Here is a 19,547-nt window from a genome sequence, read left to right as displayed (position 1 = left end):
TAGGCTAAAAAAGGAGGTGTAGGATGTAAAGAGATAGAAAAGCATCCCACTCGGCTTATGAGGTTTCCCCCTTGCTCTGCTGCTCCACCAACACTACAAATTTCAGCAGGACATAGGCAGCTGAACTGCCAAGGCGGGCTCATAATCTATCTATCTATCTACCAGGGCTTTTTTGGCTGTGGCTCCAATCTGGTGGAACGCTCTGTCACAAGAGACTAGGGCCCTGTGGGACTTGACATCTTTCCGCAGGGCCTGCAAGACAGAGCTGTTCCACCAGGCCTTTGGCCAGGGCACAGCCTGACCCCCCTCCTCTGGCAATCTTCACAGAACTTTAGCCTAACTTTAGCCATCAATTTGAGTTGAATTAGTTTTATAATGAAATGATTTTAGAATGTTGTACTATTTTATTGTTGTTAGCCGCCCTGAGCCCGGATTCGGCTGGGGAGGGCGGGGTATAAATAAATTATATTATTATTATTATTATTATTATTATTATTATTATTATTATTATTATTATCATTATTATTATCATTATTATTATCATCATCATCATCTCGCCAAGGCTCCCAGCTCTGCTACTTGAGGTCCTTTAACTTTGTATTGTGATTTTATCTTGTGAACCACCCTGAGACCTTCAGGTATAGGACAGTATACTACTACTACTACTAGTAATAATAATAATAATAATAATAATAGGGATCCCGTCTCTTAGAACATCAGAAGAGCCTCGCATCAGCCAGATCAGAGCAGGGGGAGCGCCAGTCTAGTCCAGCATCCTATTCTCAGGGTGGCCAAACAGATGCCCCCAAAGGGAAGCTGTCAAGGTTTATTTTTAGACAGCAATGGATGTGGAGCGAAGTGCTTCCATTAGTGCAAAGATTTTTGGCTGAGCAGAGGAACTTCCTCTCTTCCTCTCCTCACTAATCTGTTCTAGGTCCCCACCCCGCTCCAGAGAATATTTGGGGAGGGCAACAGATCCAGCTGCTTGTGTTTTAGAGCAGCCTTTGCCAACCTGCTGCTCCCCAGATCACACTTCAAACTAAATCTTGTGGTCTGATGGGACTACAGCCAGGTGGGGCTAATGGGATAGCTCAAGACACCTGGCAGGCCCCAGGTTGGCAAAGGCTGCATCAGAGGGAGGAGGACAGCCTCGCTGGGGACATTTTTTTCTCCTCCTGCCCACCTGCAATGACAATGTCCTCCCAACCCCCTTTCCCCCTTGCAGGCCTTGCAGCACGCACAGCTGCCGGCGTCGGGGGCCCCCCAGAGCTCCCGCGAGAGGGACGGGAAGCTGCTGGAGGTCATTGAGCGCAAGCGGTGCGTCTGCAAGGAGATCAAAGCAAGGCACCGTCCTGAGCGCAGCTTGTGCAAGCAGGAGAGTATGCCCATTCTGCCCAGCTGGCGGAGGAACACGGAGAACCGCAAGTCCGGGACGCCGCCCTGCCGCCGCCAGCAGACGGTGCTGTGGGACACGGCCATATGACAGTGAGTGGGGGCTGAGCCCCAAGGAACCTGTGCCTTGTGCTGGCTGAGCTGAACACATCGTCGTCACCGTCGTCGCAGGGCTGACTGCTGGCAGCACGGTGCCCTGCCTGCCCCGGGGGGCCCTTCTGGCCTGGGACTAACCAGAGACTGCCTGGGCTGCCTGGGGGCGAGCTCCCTGCTGAGCTATGACTTTTGGCGAAGGAGAGGGGGATTTCTCCTTGGCGATATCATGGATGAAAAAGAGATAGGGATGGATGCTGGAAACGCCAGGCAAGACACACTCCTCCTGGTGGATAGCCAGCTACCGCCACCGCCGCCGCTGCTGCCGCTGCTGTTGCCTCCCTCTGAGGAACCCCTGCATCAATGGCCACACCACAGAGGCAGCTGCATATCAGAGCCAAGCAACAGGTTGCCTGTTTGGAACAGCTGCCCCCACCTCCCCACGCCAGAGCCAGCTGCATCTATGCCAACTGACTGACATCTAAGACACCAACACTCGCCTTTCTTAGGAGGTTGTGGGCGGGGGGGGGGAGGGCGGGGAGCGGCAGGTGTAGCCGTGCTGTGGTTGCGTGTGTGTCGGGCGAAAAGATAGCCGCTTCCTCCTTTTGCCAAAAGATGATGTGGTTAAAAGTGCCAGGCGCACTTCCAATCGCTCGCACGGTTTTTCCCCTTCCATCTCTGAAAATGCCACTTGGGAGTGGATGTTTTGGGGGGGAGGGAGGGAGGGAGGGAGGGAGGGAGGGCTGCAACTTCACATTGGGTGGGGTGGGTGGGGGCTGACTAGAGGTGCCTGAAATTTCTCCTGCTTTTCCTGAACAATTTGGGAGGAAAGAGGGAGGGGAGAGAGTGGCTGAGCTCCCAAACCTGTTGTGCTGAGTTTTTTTGGTTAGCCAGTTTCTGGAGAGAGAGAAAAAGAGAGAGAGAGAGAATCGTGGAATGGGAGAGTTGGAAGGGACCCCAAGGGTCATCTAGTCCAACCCCCTGAAATGAGAATGAGAGAGAGAGAAAGGAGAGAGAAAGGAGCGAAGGTGCCATCTTGTTCCACCGATGCTTTGGGTTGTCATGACCTTTGACAAGCCTGTAATATTTTACCTGGTATTTTTACACAATTATTTAGGCCAGGGATAGGTTAAAAAATTTTTCATAGCAAAGCTAAATAAATCACAGAGCTGAGCCTTGTCTCTCTACACACGTGGAGACTCTTGTCTGTTGTCAGTTCTCAGCTCTCTTTTTTTAAAAAAAAGGTATGACACACACCCCCCACTCGCTTACGAAAATGAAATAAAATAAGCAAAATCAAGCCACTTCCAGCCTGGCAGTGGAATTATAAAAACACAGCTTTCTGATCCATTAGATCTGAGAAAAGGGAACAGACTTTTGGTGGAAAATGCACTTCTTCAGATCTCCCCATACCCTACCAAAAAAACCCCCAAATCTAATGTTTTCTCAAGTAGCAAAAACGTTTAATAGTTACAGATGTGACCTGCGATAGTGTACTCCTATCCCCACCTTTTTTCATTTCCAATACTTTCCAGATCCAGCAGGTTGGGTTGATTTTAGAGACTCAAGACGTGAAAATGGACCTTGCCCAGCCTCTCATCTCCCACTGATTCTACTCAGTTAAAGTCTACTTAAAGAATTCCTTTAGGCTGATTAATTTTTCCTGCCAATAAAAGCAAAGTGGAAAGTCTGAGAGAGCCTGGAGAAGATTCCATAATGGAAACGACATATCCTTAGGACTTGGCTTAGGTTCAAATGACTGTACTACAATTCTGCCACAATTCAAAGAGTGCTGATGAGAAAAACACAGGTGGGCGGAACTGCCTTGATGCCTTTCGTCCTCTCTTGACGTTTTTTTAAGAGGGGTGAATCTCCATCCTCAGCTCAACATTAGCTCCTTGCTGTGGCAAGAAGATTCTGGCCCTCTCTGGGCACTGGAGGACTCAAGAACTCTGTGGGCTTTATTCATAGCAGGTTAAACACAGGGTAAAGAACGTGATGTAAACTAGTGCCAGACATCATAATACGCTAAGTGTGACATGCATTGAACACCTCATGTTGGGGGGGGGGGGAGGGCAGGGATAAAGTTATTTAGACATTGCCCACTTTCCCCCTTCTTAGAGCTAGTCAACAGAGCTCATTGTGGGGGGTGGCCCAGAAGACCAGCCAGTGTTGCCCAGCCTGTCCCCCCACCCCCAACCCCCAATTCACTTGGTAACCCTTTTAAACTCACATGGATATAGATCATGAAGAGCGCTTCCAGACTGTCGCGAAGGGCGCTTTCCGTCCTCTTGCGATAAGGAAATTCGGGGGGGGGGGGGGCCTTGCTTCAATGCAGCGCTGCCTAACTGCCCTGCAAGCAAATTGGTGTGAATGAATGCTCAATAAACACATTGTCTGGAAGCAGCCTAGGCCACTGTGGGATTTTGTCAAAGCAATATCATGCTCATCCTTTTAGTGGTCCACGTTCCCCCGGCCCACTTCCCCCCCGCCTGCCTCATCCTCTCCGCAAACGCCATCTCTTACTCCCAGTCCCATAAGTGTCCCCCCCTTCCATATCCTTCCATTTGCCTGGCATCAAAACATATCCTCGCCAATTATGACTTCTCTTTCTGCAGTCAGTGCTTTGATGGGAAACCTCAGCTGGAGAGGTCTGTAGGTCGAACTGAAACGATGTCTGTACAAGCATTTTTAGTTGGTGTGTTTAAAATCTCATCTTTGCCAACCTAGTTGGGCTATAGGAGGGGGTGCAAGTCTTCTTCATATCCATCTCAGCACCACTGAACTCATCCTTTCTCTCACGTCTTCTTCCAACTAAGTGTAAATCCATTAGCCACAATTTCCTGTTAGCGTCCGCAAGACACGGCTGGACCGGTTGAGGCGCTGGCATGAATTAGAAACTAGGGTTACAAACTGGGGAGGGGGGAGAAGGGAAGTATACAGCACCACTGTAGGGCTGGGGGGAGGGAACCCAGATGGGAGTCCTGGGTTTTATGTTCTTAACCCTCCCGATTTAAATATTTCACAAGATTGTCTAGCGTAGCAAGATGATGAAACTGCTTTGCAAAAATATTTATGCTGGGGATTCATGGGAGGGTATTTATATATTTAAAAAATGATGGAAAGAAAATAAAACTGTCACGCTGGGTTGCTCTTCTGAGGACTAGTTTCTTGCACTCAATGCTGGGTTTTTCTTTTAAATATACATATATATTTACAGGAAATTATCTGCTACCAATTCAGTGTTTTGCAGCAAGGAATTTGCCAATCTGTGCACCCCTGTCCCAATTTTTATTGACATATTCTGTTACGGTAAAGATTTCAGCAATGCACAGGAACCCCCGGGCATCATTGCAAAACTGCATTGATCCAAATGGATTTGTTTTTCTGCTTTGTACGGGGCTGCACAAGACCCAACGAACTTCCATGGAAAAGTGCTGTAGGAAGATTGGTGCCAGCTTCCTGATGGTTCATATGGATTCATCCTCTTAGCCGCCTTAAAGGACCTGCTTCTGTTGAAGCACAACTGCCTGGACAGGAATAGCCATGGGCATAGCTGGGGCGGGGGACAGCTGCCCCCCCCAGATCAAGTAAAACAATAGAAATACTTAACCAACTGACCGATCACGTCAGTTCTGCCCTCCCAAAAGGTCCTGCCCTCCCCCTGCAAAATCCTGGCTAAATTCATGGGAATAGCCCTGCTTGCAAGCACCTGAGGAAATAATATTAATAGATATTTTAGAGGTGGTTGTTTAGACGTGTCCGACTCTTCGTGACCCCCTGGACCAGAGCACGCCAGGCCCTCCTGTCTTCCACTGCCTCCCGCAGTTTGGTCAAACTCATGTTGGTAGCTTCGAGAACACTGTTTTTTAGAGGCGGCACCTGCAAGTCTTTACCTCTTGTAGGAATTGGCTGTGCAGCATCAAACCAAGTTTCATCTAGCCTAGACAGTAGCCAGCCGCCAGATTGTTGCCTCTATACAGGGGCGTACCCAGGGGTTGGTTAGGTTGGCCCCCGCCAACGGCCCTGGCCCAGGGAGGTGCGAAAAACGCGCCTCTCTACTCTGGTTTGGAGCGACTAGGAGCCCGTGGCAAAGGCACAAGGGACAGTGTGTGTGTGTTCCAATACAGCTCCTTGCCGAGGGTACGAGAGAGCCTAGCTATGCCTCTTCCTCTATAGCCTCCAAGGGGGGACACACAGTTTTCTTCATCCCCATGTACCTGATATGAAGAGGTAGAGATTGCCTCTAGACCAGTTTAGCTAGAGAGGTCTGTCCAATGGCTGTTAGTAACCTTTGGACAGACCTCTCCTCCTCTACAAACATTTCACACAGTCCTTTTCTAAAGCAGCCTACGTTTAGTGGCCATCTTCACATCTCGTGATAATGAATTATGCAAGTTAACTATGTATTTTATCTCCTGATTTAAGCAGGGCTGATTGGTTTTTCAAAAGAAGTTGGTTAAAAGCTTTAACCCAGGGGTCAGTAAACTTTTTCAGCAGGGGGCCGATCCACTGTCCCTCAGACCTTGCCGGGGGGGGGCGGACTATATTTTTTTGGGGGGGAAATATGAACAAATTCCTATGCCCCACAAATAACCCAGAGATGCATTTTAAATAAAAGGACACATTCTACTCATGTAAAAACACACTGATTCCCGGACCGTCCACGGGCCAGATTTAGAAGGCGATTGGGCCGAATCCGGCCTCCGGGCCTTAGTTTGCCTACCCCTGGTTTAACCTGACATTACACCCCCCCCCCACTCTATGTTTCAGAGTCAACCCCACCCAAGACAGGCTGTTATCTTCCTTTAAAAGGTGGTGTGAGCAAATTGGAGGCTCCCCCATTTTCTGAACTCCAGAACCAATCTTGAAATATAGTCTGCTCTTTTGATGCCCCAGTTTGGCGAAGGTAGTTTTGTGAAATGGCAAGAGGCAGGCTACATTTTCTCCACAACAGGCTTGGAAGTTGGACACCAAGGCAATTGCAAGGGAAAGGACATCAAGCCTGTGGCATGCTTTTCTAGAAGTTAACCCTAAACCTCCCAGCTCTCTGTAAAAGCCCCCAAAACCTGATTTTTGTTAGGTGTGGTTCATACTAGGAAGCTGCCGGTTCATATTAGTTGTATCAACGCTAAGTAGACTATAAGATTGTTCCTCTTTAACAGTCATGGCTCAGGTCTGAGGTATAGATACGCCCTCATGCAGACATAAGAATGGACCTGCTTGGTCTGGCCAAAGGGGGGGGGGGATCTAGTCCAGCATCCTCTCCTCACAGTGGTCAGCCAGGTACCCCAAGCAGGACCTGAGTGTGACAGCACTCTCCCTTCTTGCGATTACCAGCCACTGACCTTCCGAGGCGATACTACCTCCAAGGACCTAGCCACTGTGGCTAGTAGCCATCGATGGCCTTATTCTCCTCCATTAATTTGTCTAATCCTCTTTTAAAGCAATCCGTGTTGGTGGCCATCACTCAAACTCAGTTGACCATTAGTTCATCTTGTGAAAGCCGCCAAAAGAGCCCACAGCCCCTTTCTCCTAGTGCCAAGAGACCACCTTTACTCTTCCAGGTAGAACAAGGTACTTGATGAGTTTAATTTCTAAAAAGGTGGGTGGGTGGGGTGCTGCTGGGACATTTGAACTGTCCTGGAATCTGCCCTGTTTGGCTGTGCAAACCCTGTCCGATAAATCCAAGATGTGAGGAGACAGGCTGCGGTTGCTTGGTGATGTGGGAAACATGCTAAGAACAAGCTCAGAGACACTCTTGGTCTTATTTCACATGCGCCAAGACCAGTGGCGTAGCGTGGGGGGTGCAGGGGGGGCCGGCCGCACTGGCCGCAACACCTGGGGGTTAGGGTTAGGGGGCGCAAATCCACGGGTTAGGGGGCGCAAATTACTTGCCTTGCCCCGGGTGCTGACAACCCACGCTATGCCACTGGCTAAGACTTAAGACCCAGGCCCTGGGAAAGGGTTTCTGGGCCTAGTCTGCCTAGATTCACAGCCAAGCAGAATGAGATGCTGATCTCTCCTATCCCCTGACAATGTTAATAACTGGCTGCTCATTTTCATATTTGCCTGCTCAGCATGGAACGTGGAAAGCTCTTCCTCGAAGGTGGGGGGGAGAAAGGGGAGGAGCGGAGGAAGACAAAGACAGCCCTGGATGAAATGCTGCTGGTGTTAAGATCTCACTAGGAACCAGAAAGGGAGGGGGGAGTCGCAGGGAGAGAAGGAAGCATTTTTCTTCCTCATCCTTTCTTAAATAGTTAGAAGTTCCAACCTATTCAAGGCTGGTCACATCACACCTGGAGGGTTGTGCCGCAGTCCAAGGGAGTTGAGAAGAGGAGGTTAAGCCTTAAACCATTAAGAGGGGACACAATAGTGGTCTTCTAATAACTGAAAGAAGGCTGATCGCCAAAGAATGGATGCTTTTGAATTCTGGTGCTGGAGGAGACTCTTGAGAGCCCCATGGACTGCAAGAAGATAAAAGAAAATCGGCCCCGAGTGCTCACTGGAAGGACAGATCCTGAAGCTGAGGCTCCAGTACTTTGGCCACCTCATGAGAAGAGAAGACTCCCTGGAAAAGACCCTGATGTTGGGAAAGATGGAGGGCACAAGGAGAAGGGGACGACGGAGGACAAGATGGTTGGACAGTGTTCTCGAAGCTACCAGCATGAGTTTGGCCAAACTGCGGGAGGCAATGGAAGACAGGAGAGCCTGGCGTGCTCTGGTCCAGGGGGTCATGAAGAGTCAGACACGACTAAATGTCTAAACAACAACAATAACTGAAAGTCTGGTGGGTCAGATGGAGACAGAGCAGACTAGAACGTAAGGGTGGGAACTGCGAGGGAGCAAACGTTGGCCGAATGTTAGGAATAACTGTCCTACAATGGCCAGAACTGTTCAGCAATGAAACAGAAAGTTGGGCTCTTCTTTGTCGGAAGCATTGGTTGGACAGCCATCAGTCAAGGATAGATGCTGTGGCTGCAGGTGGTGTACTGAGCATGGGGCTAGACTAGACGGCCACTTTAAAAAATCCCACTCCATTACTGTATGATTCTATGATTCATAGAGCATGTCTTGGTCAGTCATGCATACTGAAGTACGAAACAGAGATGAGCCACTGCTTGGTCTAAACACAAGAAGCGTTTTGTTGAGGACAGCTTATGATAGGCATTGCCTGGACCTAGACTCTTTGCAGCAAGGGTGTCTCAAATATTTGAACTTGGGGGGAGATCCCTTCCAGAATTACAAACCTCCACCCACCCATAGCCAGGTGTCGACTCTTCACACTCAGCAGAATGTATTGGAGGGCACTGGCCGAAAAGAGGCAGTATGTAAATGTCATGAATATAGAGAGATACGCTGCTTTCTTCAAGGCCTGGGGCAGTGAGATAACATACTAACATTAGCTGTGGCTGGATGGTCCTATATACATATTCCCTATCCCTCCATAGCTTGGATATGGGAGATGGGTATGTTTAGCCTGGAGAAGAGCAGACAGATATGATAAAAAGGTAAAGGGACCCCTGACCATTAGATCTAGTCGTGACCGACTCTGGGGTTGCAGCGCTCATCTTGCTTTATTGGCCGAGGGAGCCGGCGTACAGCTTCCGGGTCATGTGGCCAGCAGGACTAAGCCGCTTCTGGCGAACCAGAGCAGCGCACGGAAATGCCGTTTACCTTCCCGCTGGAGTGGTACCTATTTATCTACTTGCACTTTGACGTGCTTTCGAACTGCTGGGTGGGCAGGAGCTGGGACCGAGCACCGGGAGCTCACCCTGTCACGGGGATTCGAATAGCCATATTCAAATGTTTTCAAAGGCCTGTCACATGGAAGATGGAGCAAGCTTGTTTTCTGCTGCTCCAGTGGGTAGGACTTGAACCAACAGACTGAAATGACAAGAAATGAGATTCCGACTGAACATCAGGGAGAAGTTTCTGGTGGTAAAAGCCAGTTGACTGTGGAACGGACTCCTTTGGAAGGTTCTGGGCTCTACTTTGGTGGAGGTTTTTAAACAGAGCTTGGATGGCCAAATGTCAGGGATTCTTCAGCTATGATTCCGGCACTGCAGAGGTAGAACTAGTTGAGCCTTGGGGGAGGGGGGTGTTTCCCTTCCAACTCTATGATTCCGTGGTTAGGGAATTTCATCCAAGCAATTTCTCCTATTGATTGATTGATTGAATTTATATACCACTCTATATCTAAAGGCCTCAGGGCGGTTCACAGAACAAAATCAAAATATAAAATCACAAAATATATAATCAAAATAAAAACAAGAACCCAATAACGCCCCCCCAAAAAACACCACATTTTAAAAGGGCATAGGATGTCAATCAAATCAGCCAAAGGCCTGGTTAAAAAGGAATGTTTTTGCTTGGCGCCTAAAGGTGTAAAATGAAAGCGCCTGGTGAACTTCCCTGGGGAGAGCATTCCACAGATAGGGAGTCATTGAAGAGAAGACCCGTTCTCGTATTGCCACCCTCCAGACCTCTCAAGGAGGAGGCACACGAAGGAGGGCCTCAGAAGATGATCGCACCCTAATTCCTCTTTCCTCCTGTCATCTCCCTCTCTACTCTGCTGGAAGCTCTCTAGAGCTTGCTGCTAGCACTGTACTCAGTCAATGACAGCAACACACCTTTTCAGCAACTGCAGGAAACCAGTCATCTCTGAACCATCGCCCCTTTATTTACAAAGTTAAACTAATGCAAAAGGCACCATGCGTCCATGAATCAGTTCTGCTTGGCACATCCCCCCCCCCCCAAGCTATGACTGATGTGTCATGGTTAGAGCAGGTCTGAAGGCTGTGATGGTAAGCATAAAACCTAAGAAGAGCCCGGCTGCTGGATTGAGCCAAAGGTTCTATCCTATGCTCACAGTGTCTGTTGGAAGAATGAACTGAGGAAATCAGCAGTGATCTCCCCACTAGCGACTCCCAGCAGCTGGAATGTGGAGGCATTTACTGCCTCCAACAGTACGTCTGTGTGCCAAAGAATTGATGCTTTTGAATTCTGGTGCTGGAGGAGACTCTTGAGAGTCCCACGGACTGCAGGAAGATCAAACCTCTCCATTCTGAAGGAAATCAGCCCTGAGTGCTCACTGGAAGGACAGATCCTGAAGCTGAGGCTCCAATACTTTGACCATGTCATGAGAAGAGAAGACTCCCTGGAAAAGACCCTGATGTTGGGAAAGATTGAAGGCACAAGGAGAAGGGGATGACGGAGGACGAGATGGTGGGACAGTGTTCTTGAAGGTACCAGCATGAGTTTGACCAAACTGCGGGAGGCAGTAGAAGACAGGAATGCCTGGTGTGCTCTGGTCCATGGGGTCACGAAGAGTCGGACACAACTAAACGACTAAACAACAAATGACCTTTCTGGCTCCACTACTTGCAGGACCCCCCCCCCCAAATAACTAGCACACCCCATCCCAAGGGAGAAGGTCCAGTCGGAGAACAACTGAGGTTGTGTCAGCTGCTGGCCATCCGACCTGCCAAGGCAGGTTGCTCACTATGAGGAGTGTTTTCTCACATGGAGCATGCACAGAACAATTTGTTGCCTCTAATCACAAGAACACTGCGTGGCGGCGCTGAGGTTGGCATGACTCCTTCCTCCTCAGGCAGCCTCCTGACGAATATCAAAAAGCAGGGCGGGGAAGGCAAGGGCGAAGACAAGGGAGTGGGAGATTTCACTCAACAGGAGTGCTTGATGCCTGCACATCCCCGCCTCACATCAAGGAGCTCTCTGAGTCACAGCCACACACGCAGCCACTTCCCCCAGCCTCACCCCAGAGCAGCTACACAGAAGAGCTGCCTGCCCACCCACCCTCATTGGCACGTGCTGCATTAATAAATCAGGAAGTTTAGTCTTTGCAAAGCATGCAGCATGGGGGTGAGTTTTTGTTGTTTGTTTGTTTGTTTATTCATTCATTTTTAAATATTTTCAAAAGCTTGCCGGTCTCCAGTTAAAAATCAGCACAGTGAAAAAGAGGAGGGGATGTGGGAAATGACAGAGCTTGCCTGAGAAATTTCAGCTCCTGAGGCTGAACAGCAAATGATGTCTCTCCCCGCTCTACCACCACATCCCGGCCACCACCATACCACAACAAGGTGCATTTATTATTAATTTATATAAGTGGTACCTTGGTTCTCAAACTTAATCCGTTCTGGAAGTCTGTTCCAAAAGCAAAGTGTTCCAAAACCAAGGTGTGCTTTCCCATCGAAAGTAATGTAAAATGGATTAATCCGTTCCAGACTTTTAAAAACAACCGCTAAAACAGCCATTTGACATGAATTTTACTATCTAATGAGACCATGGAGCCATAAAATTAAAGCAATAAACAATGTACTGCAGTCACACAATCAACCAATCAACCAATCAACCAATCAATCAATCAGTAGCTGAACTGGGTTCCACACAGTCTCAAAAAAAAAAAAAAAAAAGAGCCACAAAAACGCAAATAGCAAAAACACAGGCCTCACCTCAGCGAAACACTCCAAATGGAAGCGTGGCACTTAAATCGGAAGTGTAGCACTCAAAACGGAGCATGTTCAACTTCCGAAAAAAGTTCGCAAACCAGAAAACTTACTTCCGGGTTTGCAGTGTTTGGGTTCCAAGTTGTTTTGAGTACCAAGATGTTTGAGAACCAAGGTACCACTGTACTGCTCGTGTGCCAGAACAGCTTCTAAGTGGCATACAACCATAATTAAAAACACACATTAACATTCAAGCAGCCTTAATTAAAACAGACAATAAAGCAAAGAGCTAAAAAGCATAGCAATTAAAACAGGTCTTCTAAAAAGCAATAAAACCACAAGTTTCAGGGGCATGCTTGCCTCATCCAACAGTGCCTTCAGGAGCCAGTACTGGCTGGATGACGGCCAGTGCTTTTTCTGTCTTTCTGGGGGCACTCAAGGGTACGCAGTACAGGCACCTTTCTCCCCCCCCCAGTAGAAACACACTGGTTAAAAATGTGGCAGTTACTGTAACAACTTCATGGGGAGTACACTGGTACCTCAGGTTACATGCGCTTCAGGTTACATGCACTTCAGGTTACAAACTCCGCTAACCCAGAAATAGTGTCTCAGGTTAAGTACTTTGCTTCAGGATGAGAACAGAAATTGTGCTCCGGCGGCGCGGCAGCAGCGGGAGGCCCCATTAGCTAAAGCGGTGCTTCAGGTTAAGAACAGTTTCAGGTTAAGAATGGACCTCTGGAACGAATTAAGTTCTTAACCCGAGGTACCACTGTACCTATAAGAAAAGCACTGATGGTGGCACAGAATGCAGTTCCCAAGGCTAGCTACCTTTGTCCACCTGAGGCTGAAAGTCCCACCAACATCTCTCCCTAGGAGTAAAAGCACACCTAGCAATGAATTAAAACAACTGGCAACCTGCTTCCCTTTCAGGGCACCCAAAATCACCTGCCTGGGGGAACTACCTTAATCTGCCCAACAGGGACACAAGGGCATGTTGGATCTGAACGTGAGTTGCTACAGCCTGTTAATCCTCACAGGGGTAAACACCTGGGGGACAGACACAGAACTAGACTGAACTATCTGTTAGGGGCCCTTGTTATTTTTAATGGAAAGCTGGGGAAATATGTGCTATTTTAAGCTGTTTCAGTCGAATGGGCCCCTGCTCCAATCGTGGTAGCCCAGTGCCCTAACCTGAACCCTGAGTCTGCACCTCACAAACACTCTGCGCACCTGCCCCAAGATGCCTCGATTTCTGACAGCACTAAAAGTTATGAAGCCTTTTCCGCAGAAAGACCATGAAGCTGAAATTTCCACAGCGACAAAGTGGACAAGAAAACTTAAGAGAAGCAACTTCTGGGGAAATAGGTCTGGGGTAACACATGACCAGCATGTGCCCAGGTGGTGTCAGGTTCTGCATGGGCAGCCTGGAGGTGTCTTCGCTTTCACTGCTGCCACCACTGCTGTGAATTCCTCCAGGAGGTTTAGGGGCTGGGAAATTTATTCGCAGCAGCAAAGTGTGAAGAGCTAAACAGTTCCTCACTGCCCGCCTACTTCCTTTTGGTTATGAGAAAGCTGCAAACAGCCTGGCTCCTGACAACAAGCTGTATTTTTAATGAAGGAGGAAACAACAACAAAATATAAACCCCACAAGCTCGTTCTCATACAAACACGGGGCTGCCCACTGGTCAGAAGAAAAGAACAGCAATCTGAAATCAAACCCATTCCATGCCCTGGCCCCAGTGCACACACCCTATCCCAAATTCACAAGACTGGCTTTAAAAATCATTGTCTAATTATTTACAAACCACATTGGCCACAAGCAAATATGTGCTCAAAGTGGCTCACACAAAAATCACAAGTCTAACTACAGTAACTACAGTAGTAATGCTGTAGTTAGAACACAATAAAGCAGATATCATAGCAATGCAGCACTAGGAAAATTAATAACCAACAATTAACAGTTCATTTAAGAACATGAGAAGAGCCTGCTGGACAGTGGCCGATATTCTCACAGTGATTAAAACGTTGTAAGCAGGATTCAAGCACATGAGCACTTTCTTCCCTCCTGTGGTTTCCAGCAACTGGTACTGTACTTGGAAGCATCCCGGCCTCTGACTATACAGACAGAGCAATAGCTATTGCAGCTAGCAGCCATCCATAGCTCTCTCCTCCTCCATGAATTTGTCTAATCCTCTTTTAAAGCTCTCCAAGGTTGAACTAAGGTATTGGAAAAAAATTTGACAAATACAGAGTCAGAACGGTTTCAGAGAGAAACAGAATTAAATGTGGTTAAAAAAGTAAAGTACCTAGGGGTAAATATAACAGCAAAAAACCTGAGTCTATTTAAGGATAATTATGAAAAATGTTGGTCAGAAATTAAGAGAGACTTAGATAGTTGGACAAAATTGAAACTTTCTTTGCTAGGCCGAATTGCTGCTATCAAGATGAATGTATTGCCAAAAATGTTGTTTTTGTTCCAAACACTACAGATTGTGGACAAGACGGAGTGCTTCCGGAAGTGGCAGAGAGACATCTCTAAGTTTGTCTGGCAGGGCAAAAAGCCCAGAATTAAGTTTAAGATATTAACCGATGCGAAAGAAAGAGGGGGCTTTGCCCTGCCAGACCTAAAGCTATACTATGAGGCCGCAGCTTTCTGCTGGCTAAAAGACTGGCTACTTCTGGAGGACACTGACGTTCTGGATCTGGAAGGTTTTAACAATGCTTTTGGTTGGCATGCATACTTGTGGTATGACAAGGTTAAGATCAATAAGGCCTTTAAGAACCATATTGTCAGAAAAGCAGTGTTTAATGTCTGGACAAAATATAAAGACTTATTGGAAAATAAAACTCCAAGGTGGCTTTCACCGCTGGAAGCTAAGGCCCGAAAAAGACCCAATATGGAGGCCAAATGGCCAAAATATTGGGAAATATTAGAAAAAGATGGAGACAATTGGAAATTGCAGAGTTTGGAGAAAATGAAGGACAAAGTGCGAGACTGGTTACATTACGCTCAGATTAAAGAAGTTAATTGCGGGCAAGAATTGACAATGATGCAAGTGGGAGCGGGAGATGTGAGGAAGTCAAAAGAAGTGAAGAAAATATGTTATGATATGTGTTATATTGTTCATTATATTTGCATTTATGTTTAAAAATCTTAATAAAATTTTTTTTTAAAAAAATAAAGCTCTCCAAGGTTGGAGAGTCCTCAACTTCCTGAGGGAGTCCATTCCACCGCAGAACAGCTCTTGCTGTCAGAAAGTTCTTCATGATGCTTAGTCAAAATCTCCCTTTTTGTAACTCAAAGCCATTGGTTCGGGTCCTCCCTTCTGGAGTAGGAGAAAACAAGCTTGCTCCATCTTCCATGTGACAGCTCTTGAGATATTTGGCTATCGTATCTCCTCTCAGTCTAAAGGCTAAACATCCCCAACTCCTTCAACTGTTCCTCCTAAGGCTTGGTTTCCAGACCCTTGGTCCCCCTCCTCTGCACCCATGCCAACTTATCAACACCCTTCTTAAATTGTGGCGCCCAGAACTGGACACAGGATTCCAAGTGTGGTCTGATCAAGGCAGAATAGAGCCCTTGACCTGGACACTTGACTTCTGTTGATTCAGTCTATTAGCTACCCCCACTGCATCACCCTGTCGACTCATGTTAAGCTTGTGGTCTACTGACCCCTAGATCCTTTTCACATGGACTACTGGCAAGCCAGGTGTCTCCCATCTTTGTGCAGCTGGCTATTCCTGCCCAAGTATGTATGTTATAAATATGTATGTTAAACATGAATATAGCTTACCAATAGGTCAAGCTGCAAACATCCATTAAGCAACTCTCTTATTAAGGCTCCTAGGGAATTGAGGGGGGGGGGGAAACACAAGTGAAAGGAACCACCCCCTGATGGCATTAAAAGAACCTCTCACATCTCACAGTTGTTCGGTTATTTTTAAAGTAATAAAACTCCATAGCCCAGACCTAAGAGCTGCTCAGCCGGGGAGGGTGCACAGTTCTTCAGCTTAACAATATCTGAGCATGCTTAATTCCTGGCAGACGCACTCACAAGTTATTTATTTATTTACAACATTTCTTACCCAACCTTCACTGTAAGGGCAGATAACAACATTACAGCATACAGACTGAAAAATAGATAAAGCTATTATAATTATAAAAGAAACAAACCGGCTCCGAATGGAACAGAACAGCATAAATCCAAAGAACAAGGTGGGTCCTGCAAAACAGAACATATCAACCTATCAAAGGCTAGAGGAAAGAGCCACCTGCCAGGAGCAGAGATGAGGAGAGATATGGGACAGCCAAGCTAATCTGAGGCACTAAGGTCACATCCACACCACACCTGTGGATCTAGAATTAGCTATGATTCCTGCATTGCAGGGGTTTGGATCAGATGACCTCTTGGGTCCCTTCTAACCCTGCAATTCTATCGTTCTATTGGAAGTGCAAGGCTTTCCCCCAAAGAATCCTGGGAAATGTAGTTTACCCCACACAGAGCTATAGTTCCCAGCATCCTTAACAAACTACACTTCTCAGGGTTCTTTGGGGGAAGCCATGTGCATTAAATGTACAGTGTTTGGCTCCACCTCTTCCTGAATTGATTGCATTCAAATGGGTCCTTGGGTGGGAGGCCCGTATTGGCTCATAGGCAGCCCCCTCCCCAAGGGGAGATCCAGACCCAGGGGGCAGCCCTTGAATCAGGCCCAGATGCCATCTCCACATCTTCATGTCGGAGGCCCTAGGAATGCCATCCACAGCACGAGGGCTTAATCTTTCCGGGGTGCTTCCTATCATCCCTCAGCAATGCCCTTCTGCATAGCAGAAACAAGCCACACAAAATAAGAAGCAGACACACACACCCCGCCACCAGAGATGACAACATCCAGGAGCCAACGGGGGAGCATTTCAACCTGCCAGGACACTGGATAAATGACCCTCAAATAGCCGTCCTGCAGCAAAAGAACGTCAGAGGGAGACTGAAGCTCTGTGAAAGCGCTGGGTAGATCAAGTGTTTCAGGGCTATCCAAGTCAAAGGATTTTTAGCACACTCTTTGTGGTAATTGGCTTGTCGGTGCCAGGATCAAGAACTGTTTTGTGAATTACCACGGCTAAGTATGAGATTAGGGGGACGCAGGTGGCACTGTGGGTTAAAGCCTCAGCGCCTAGGACTTGCCGATCGAAAGGTCGGCGGTTCGAATCCCTGCGGCGGGGTGCGCTCCCGCTGCTCGGTCCCAGCGCCTGCCAACCTAGCAGTTCGAAAGCACCTCCGGGTGCAAGTAGATAAATAGGGACCGCTTACCAGCAGGAAGGTAAACGGCGTTTCCGTGTGCGGCTCTGGCTCGCCAGAGCAGCGATGTCACGCTGGCCACGTGACCCGGAAGTGTCTCCAGACAGCGCTGGCCCCCGGCCTCTTAAGTGAGATGGGCGCACAACCCTAGAGTCTGTCAAGACTGGCCCGTACGGGCAGGGGTACCTTTACCTTTACCTTTAAGTATGAGATTATCACTGCCTGCAGTCTCCCCACATTTCTTTTTCCTCTGACCTCACTTTTTACAACCCCTACCCTGCAGCAAAACCATATGGTTTCTATACCTATGACTCAGGATGAACCTGATGAAGTGGACTCTGGTCCAGAAAAAAACCTTATGCCATAAGAAATGTGTACCAGTCTTTTAAAATTCCGCAAGACCGTTTGTTGTTTTGGCTGGAAAAGAGTCACACAGCTCCTCCTGTGGAAATTAAGAACTTTGCAACTTGTAAGAACCGGCACCTGAATTTGCTACCTTCCTCTTCCCTCCCCATACTTTCCCATCACATTTGTGGTTGTGCCTTTTACATTGCAGTCGCACAGGTAGGGATTTTATTGTTTTTTAACATGTGCATCGTGCTAATAAAGTTTAGGGGGTTTGTTGTTGTTGGCATCTGTCTGTCTCAAGAGACAATGGAGAGCACCTCTGGGTGTGAAGTCAAACTGCTGTGCTAGCAGCACTGAAGAGACCTCTGCATGATGCAAGCCTGGGCAAAATTGGCACCTTTACAAGTTTCACATAATGCCGCCACCACATCTGTAAGAACTTTAGTGTAGAAGCACAAACACTTTGGAACTCCCTTCCTATTGATATCAGATAGGCACCCTCACTGTTCTTTTCGGCGCCTGAATACATTCTTAATTTAGACAAGTCTACCCAGTTGTGTGGGTGGCGCTGTGGGTTAAACCACAGAGCCTAGGGCTTGCCAATCAGAAGGTAGGCGGTTTGAATCCCTGCAACAGGGTGAGCTCCCGGTGCTCGGTCCCTGCTCCTGCCAACCTAGCAGTTCAAAAGCACGTCATGTGCAAGTAGATAAATAGGTACCACTCCAGCGGGAAGGTAAACGGCGTTTCTGTGCGCTGCTCTGGTTCTCCAGAAGCGGCTCAGTCCTGCTGGCCACATGACCCGGAAGCTGTACGCCGGCTCCCTCGGCCAATAAAGCGAGATGAGCGCCGCAGCCCCAGAGTTGGCCACGACTGGACCTAATGGTCAGGGGTCCCTTTACCTGTACCCAATTGTGTAGAAAGCTTGCATGCGTTTTACTCTGTAGTGTCCAAACTTTTTTCAAAGAGGGCCAGATTTGATGAAGTGAAGGGCCATGGGGGCCAACCAAAGTTGTTGACCTTTTGAAGTTGTTGAACTTTTTCTAGGAGCCATCTTAAGGTGAGGCTGCATAGGCCTTGTGGTGCATGTGATTCAGATTCTATTCAGTTGAACCTCTGGTTACAAAGTTGGTTGGACAGGGTTCTCGAAGCTACCAGCATGCGTTTGACCAGACTGCAGGAGGACAGGAAGACTGGAGTGCCTGGAACAGGTGAGGCTGCAGGTCCCTTATTTTGGCTGCTGGTCCCTTATTTTCAAGGCTGCTGGTCCCTTATTTTCAAGGCTGCCGGTCCCTTATTTTCAAATCTGTAAGTTGACAGCTATGCATTACATTGACAATTTAATGGGTGGCCACACTGCTACGTGGCCTCCAGATGGTTTAGTCATGGGTGAATGTGGCCCCTGGGCTCAGTAGGATCAGGCAGCCCTGCTTTGAAAGGACACCGGAATTAATTTTAAAATCCATCACAAATGGGCTTCATTTTCCTCTGGGTTGTTTTCCATTTTGCTCATTCCCCTTGTAGCACCCTGCTTGTGGTTAACGCTTAGCTGGAATGAAATATTCAACGCAGCAATAGAGAAATTAAAATAGTAATTTATTTGTCAGACAAATAAATGAGAGGCACAGTGGTATATGGTTACCAAGCTCTGGCTTGGCCTCCTGCCATTCTGGCCAGCACTTATATTTCCTTAATCCAGCCCCCTTGCTCCTCCTGTGGCTGCCTCTGTCCAATCAGCCTGGTTGAAATTCCTTTTTTACGACTTTGAGAATTGTTTTCTGCTATAAATCAGGGGGCCCCTTGTCTAGGAGGAAAAAAACATTGCCAAGGCCTTTTAGGCAGCTGGTCTTTTGCCTGGCATGAAACATTTGAAAATCTTTAACATACAGGCCCTGATTGAAATATATAAGCTTTGATAAAAAATGCAGGCTTATGATTAGATGCCTCACCCTGA

At 47.8% G+C, this 19,547-nt stretch overlaps 1 protein-coding gene and 1 long non-coding RNA gene across 2 annotated transcripts in view; one reads left to right on the top strand and one right to left on the bottom strand.

Annotated features, from left to right (window-relative positions):
• Window positions 1-4,632, top strand: part of NYAP1 (neuronal tyrosine phosphorylated phosphoinositide-3-kinase adaptor 1) — a 52,753-nt gene extending 48,121 nt beyond the window's left edge. The window contains exon 8 of the mRNA XM_083706678.1: window positions 1,226-4,632. Within this exon, the coding sequence (XP_083562804.1) occupies window positions 1,226-1,483 (258 nt within the window). The 3' untranslated portion in view covers window positions 1,484-4,632. The remainder of the gene's footprint in view (window positions 1-1,225) is intronic.
• On the bottom strand, window positions 2,927-10,836 carry LOC310829105. Its single transcript, XR_014557141.1, has 2 exons — window positions 9,260-10,836; window positions 2,927-4,368 (listed from the first exon to the last, which is right to left on the bottom strand). It is a non-coding gene; the product is annotated as an uncharacterized lncRNA (long non-coding RNA).
• Window positions 10,837-19,547: the final 8,711 nt, after the last annotated feature.

This window comes from Podarcis gaigeae (genome assembly GCF_964106915.1).
Source record: "Podarcis gaigeae genome assembly, chromosome: 13".
NCBI lineage: Eukaryota > Metazoa > Chordata > Lepidosauria > Squamata > Lacertidae > Podarcis > Podarcis gaigeae.
The sequence above is the reverse complement of the archived record's forward strand: the minus strand, read 5'-3'. Positions and strand labels throughout refer to the sequence as shown.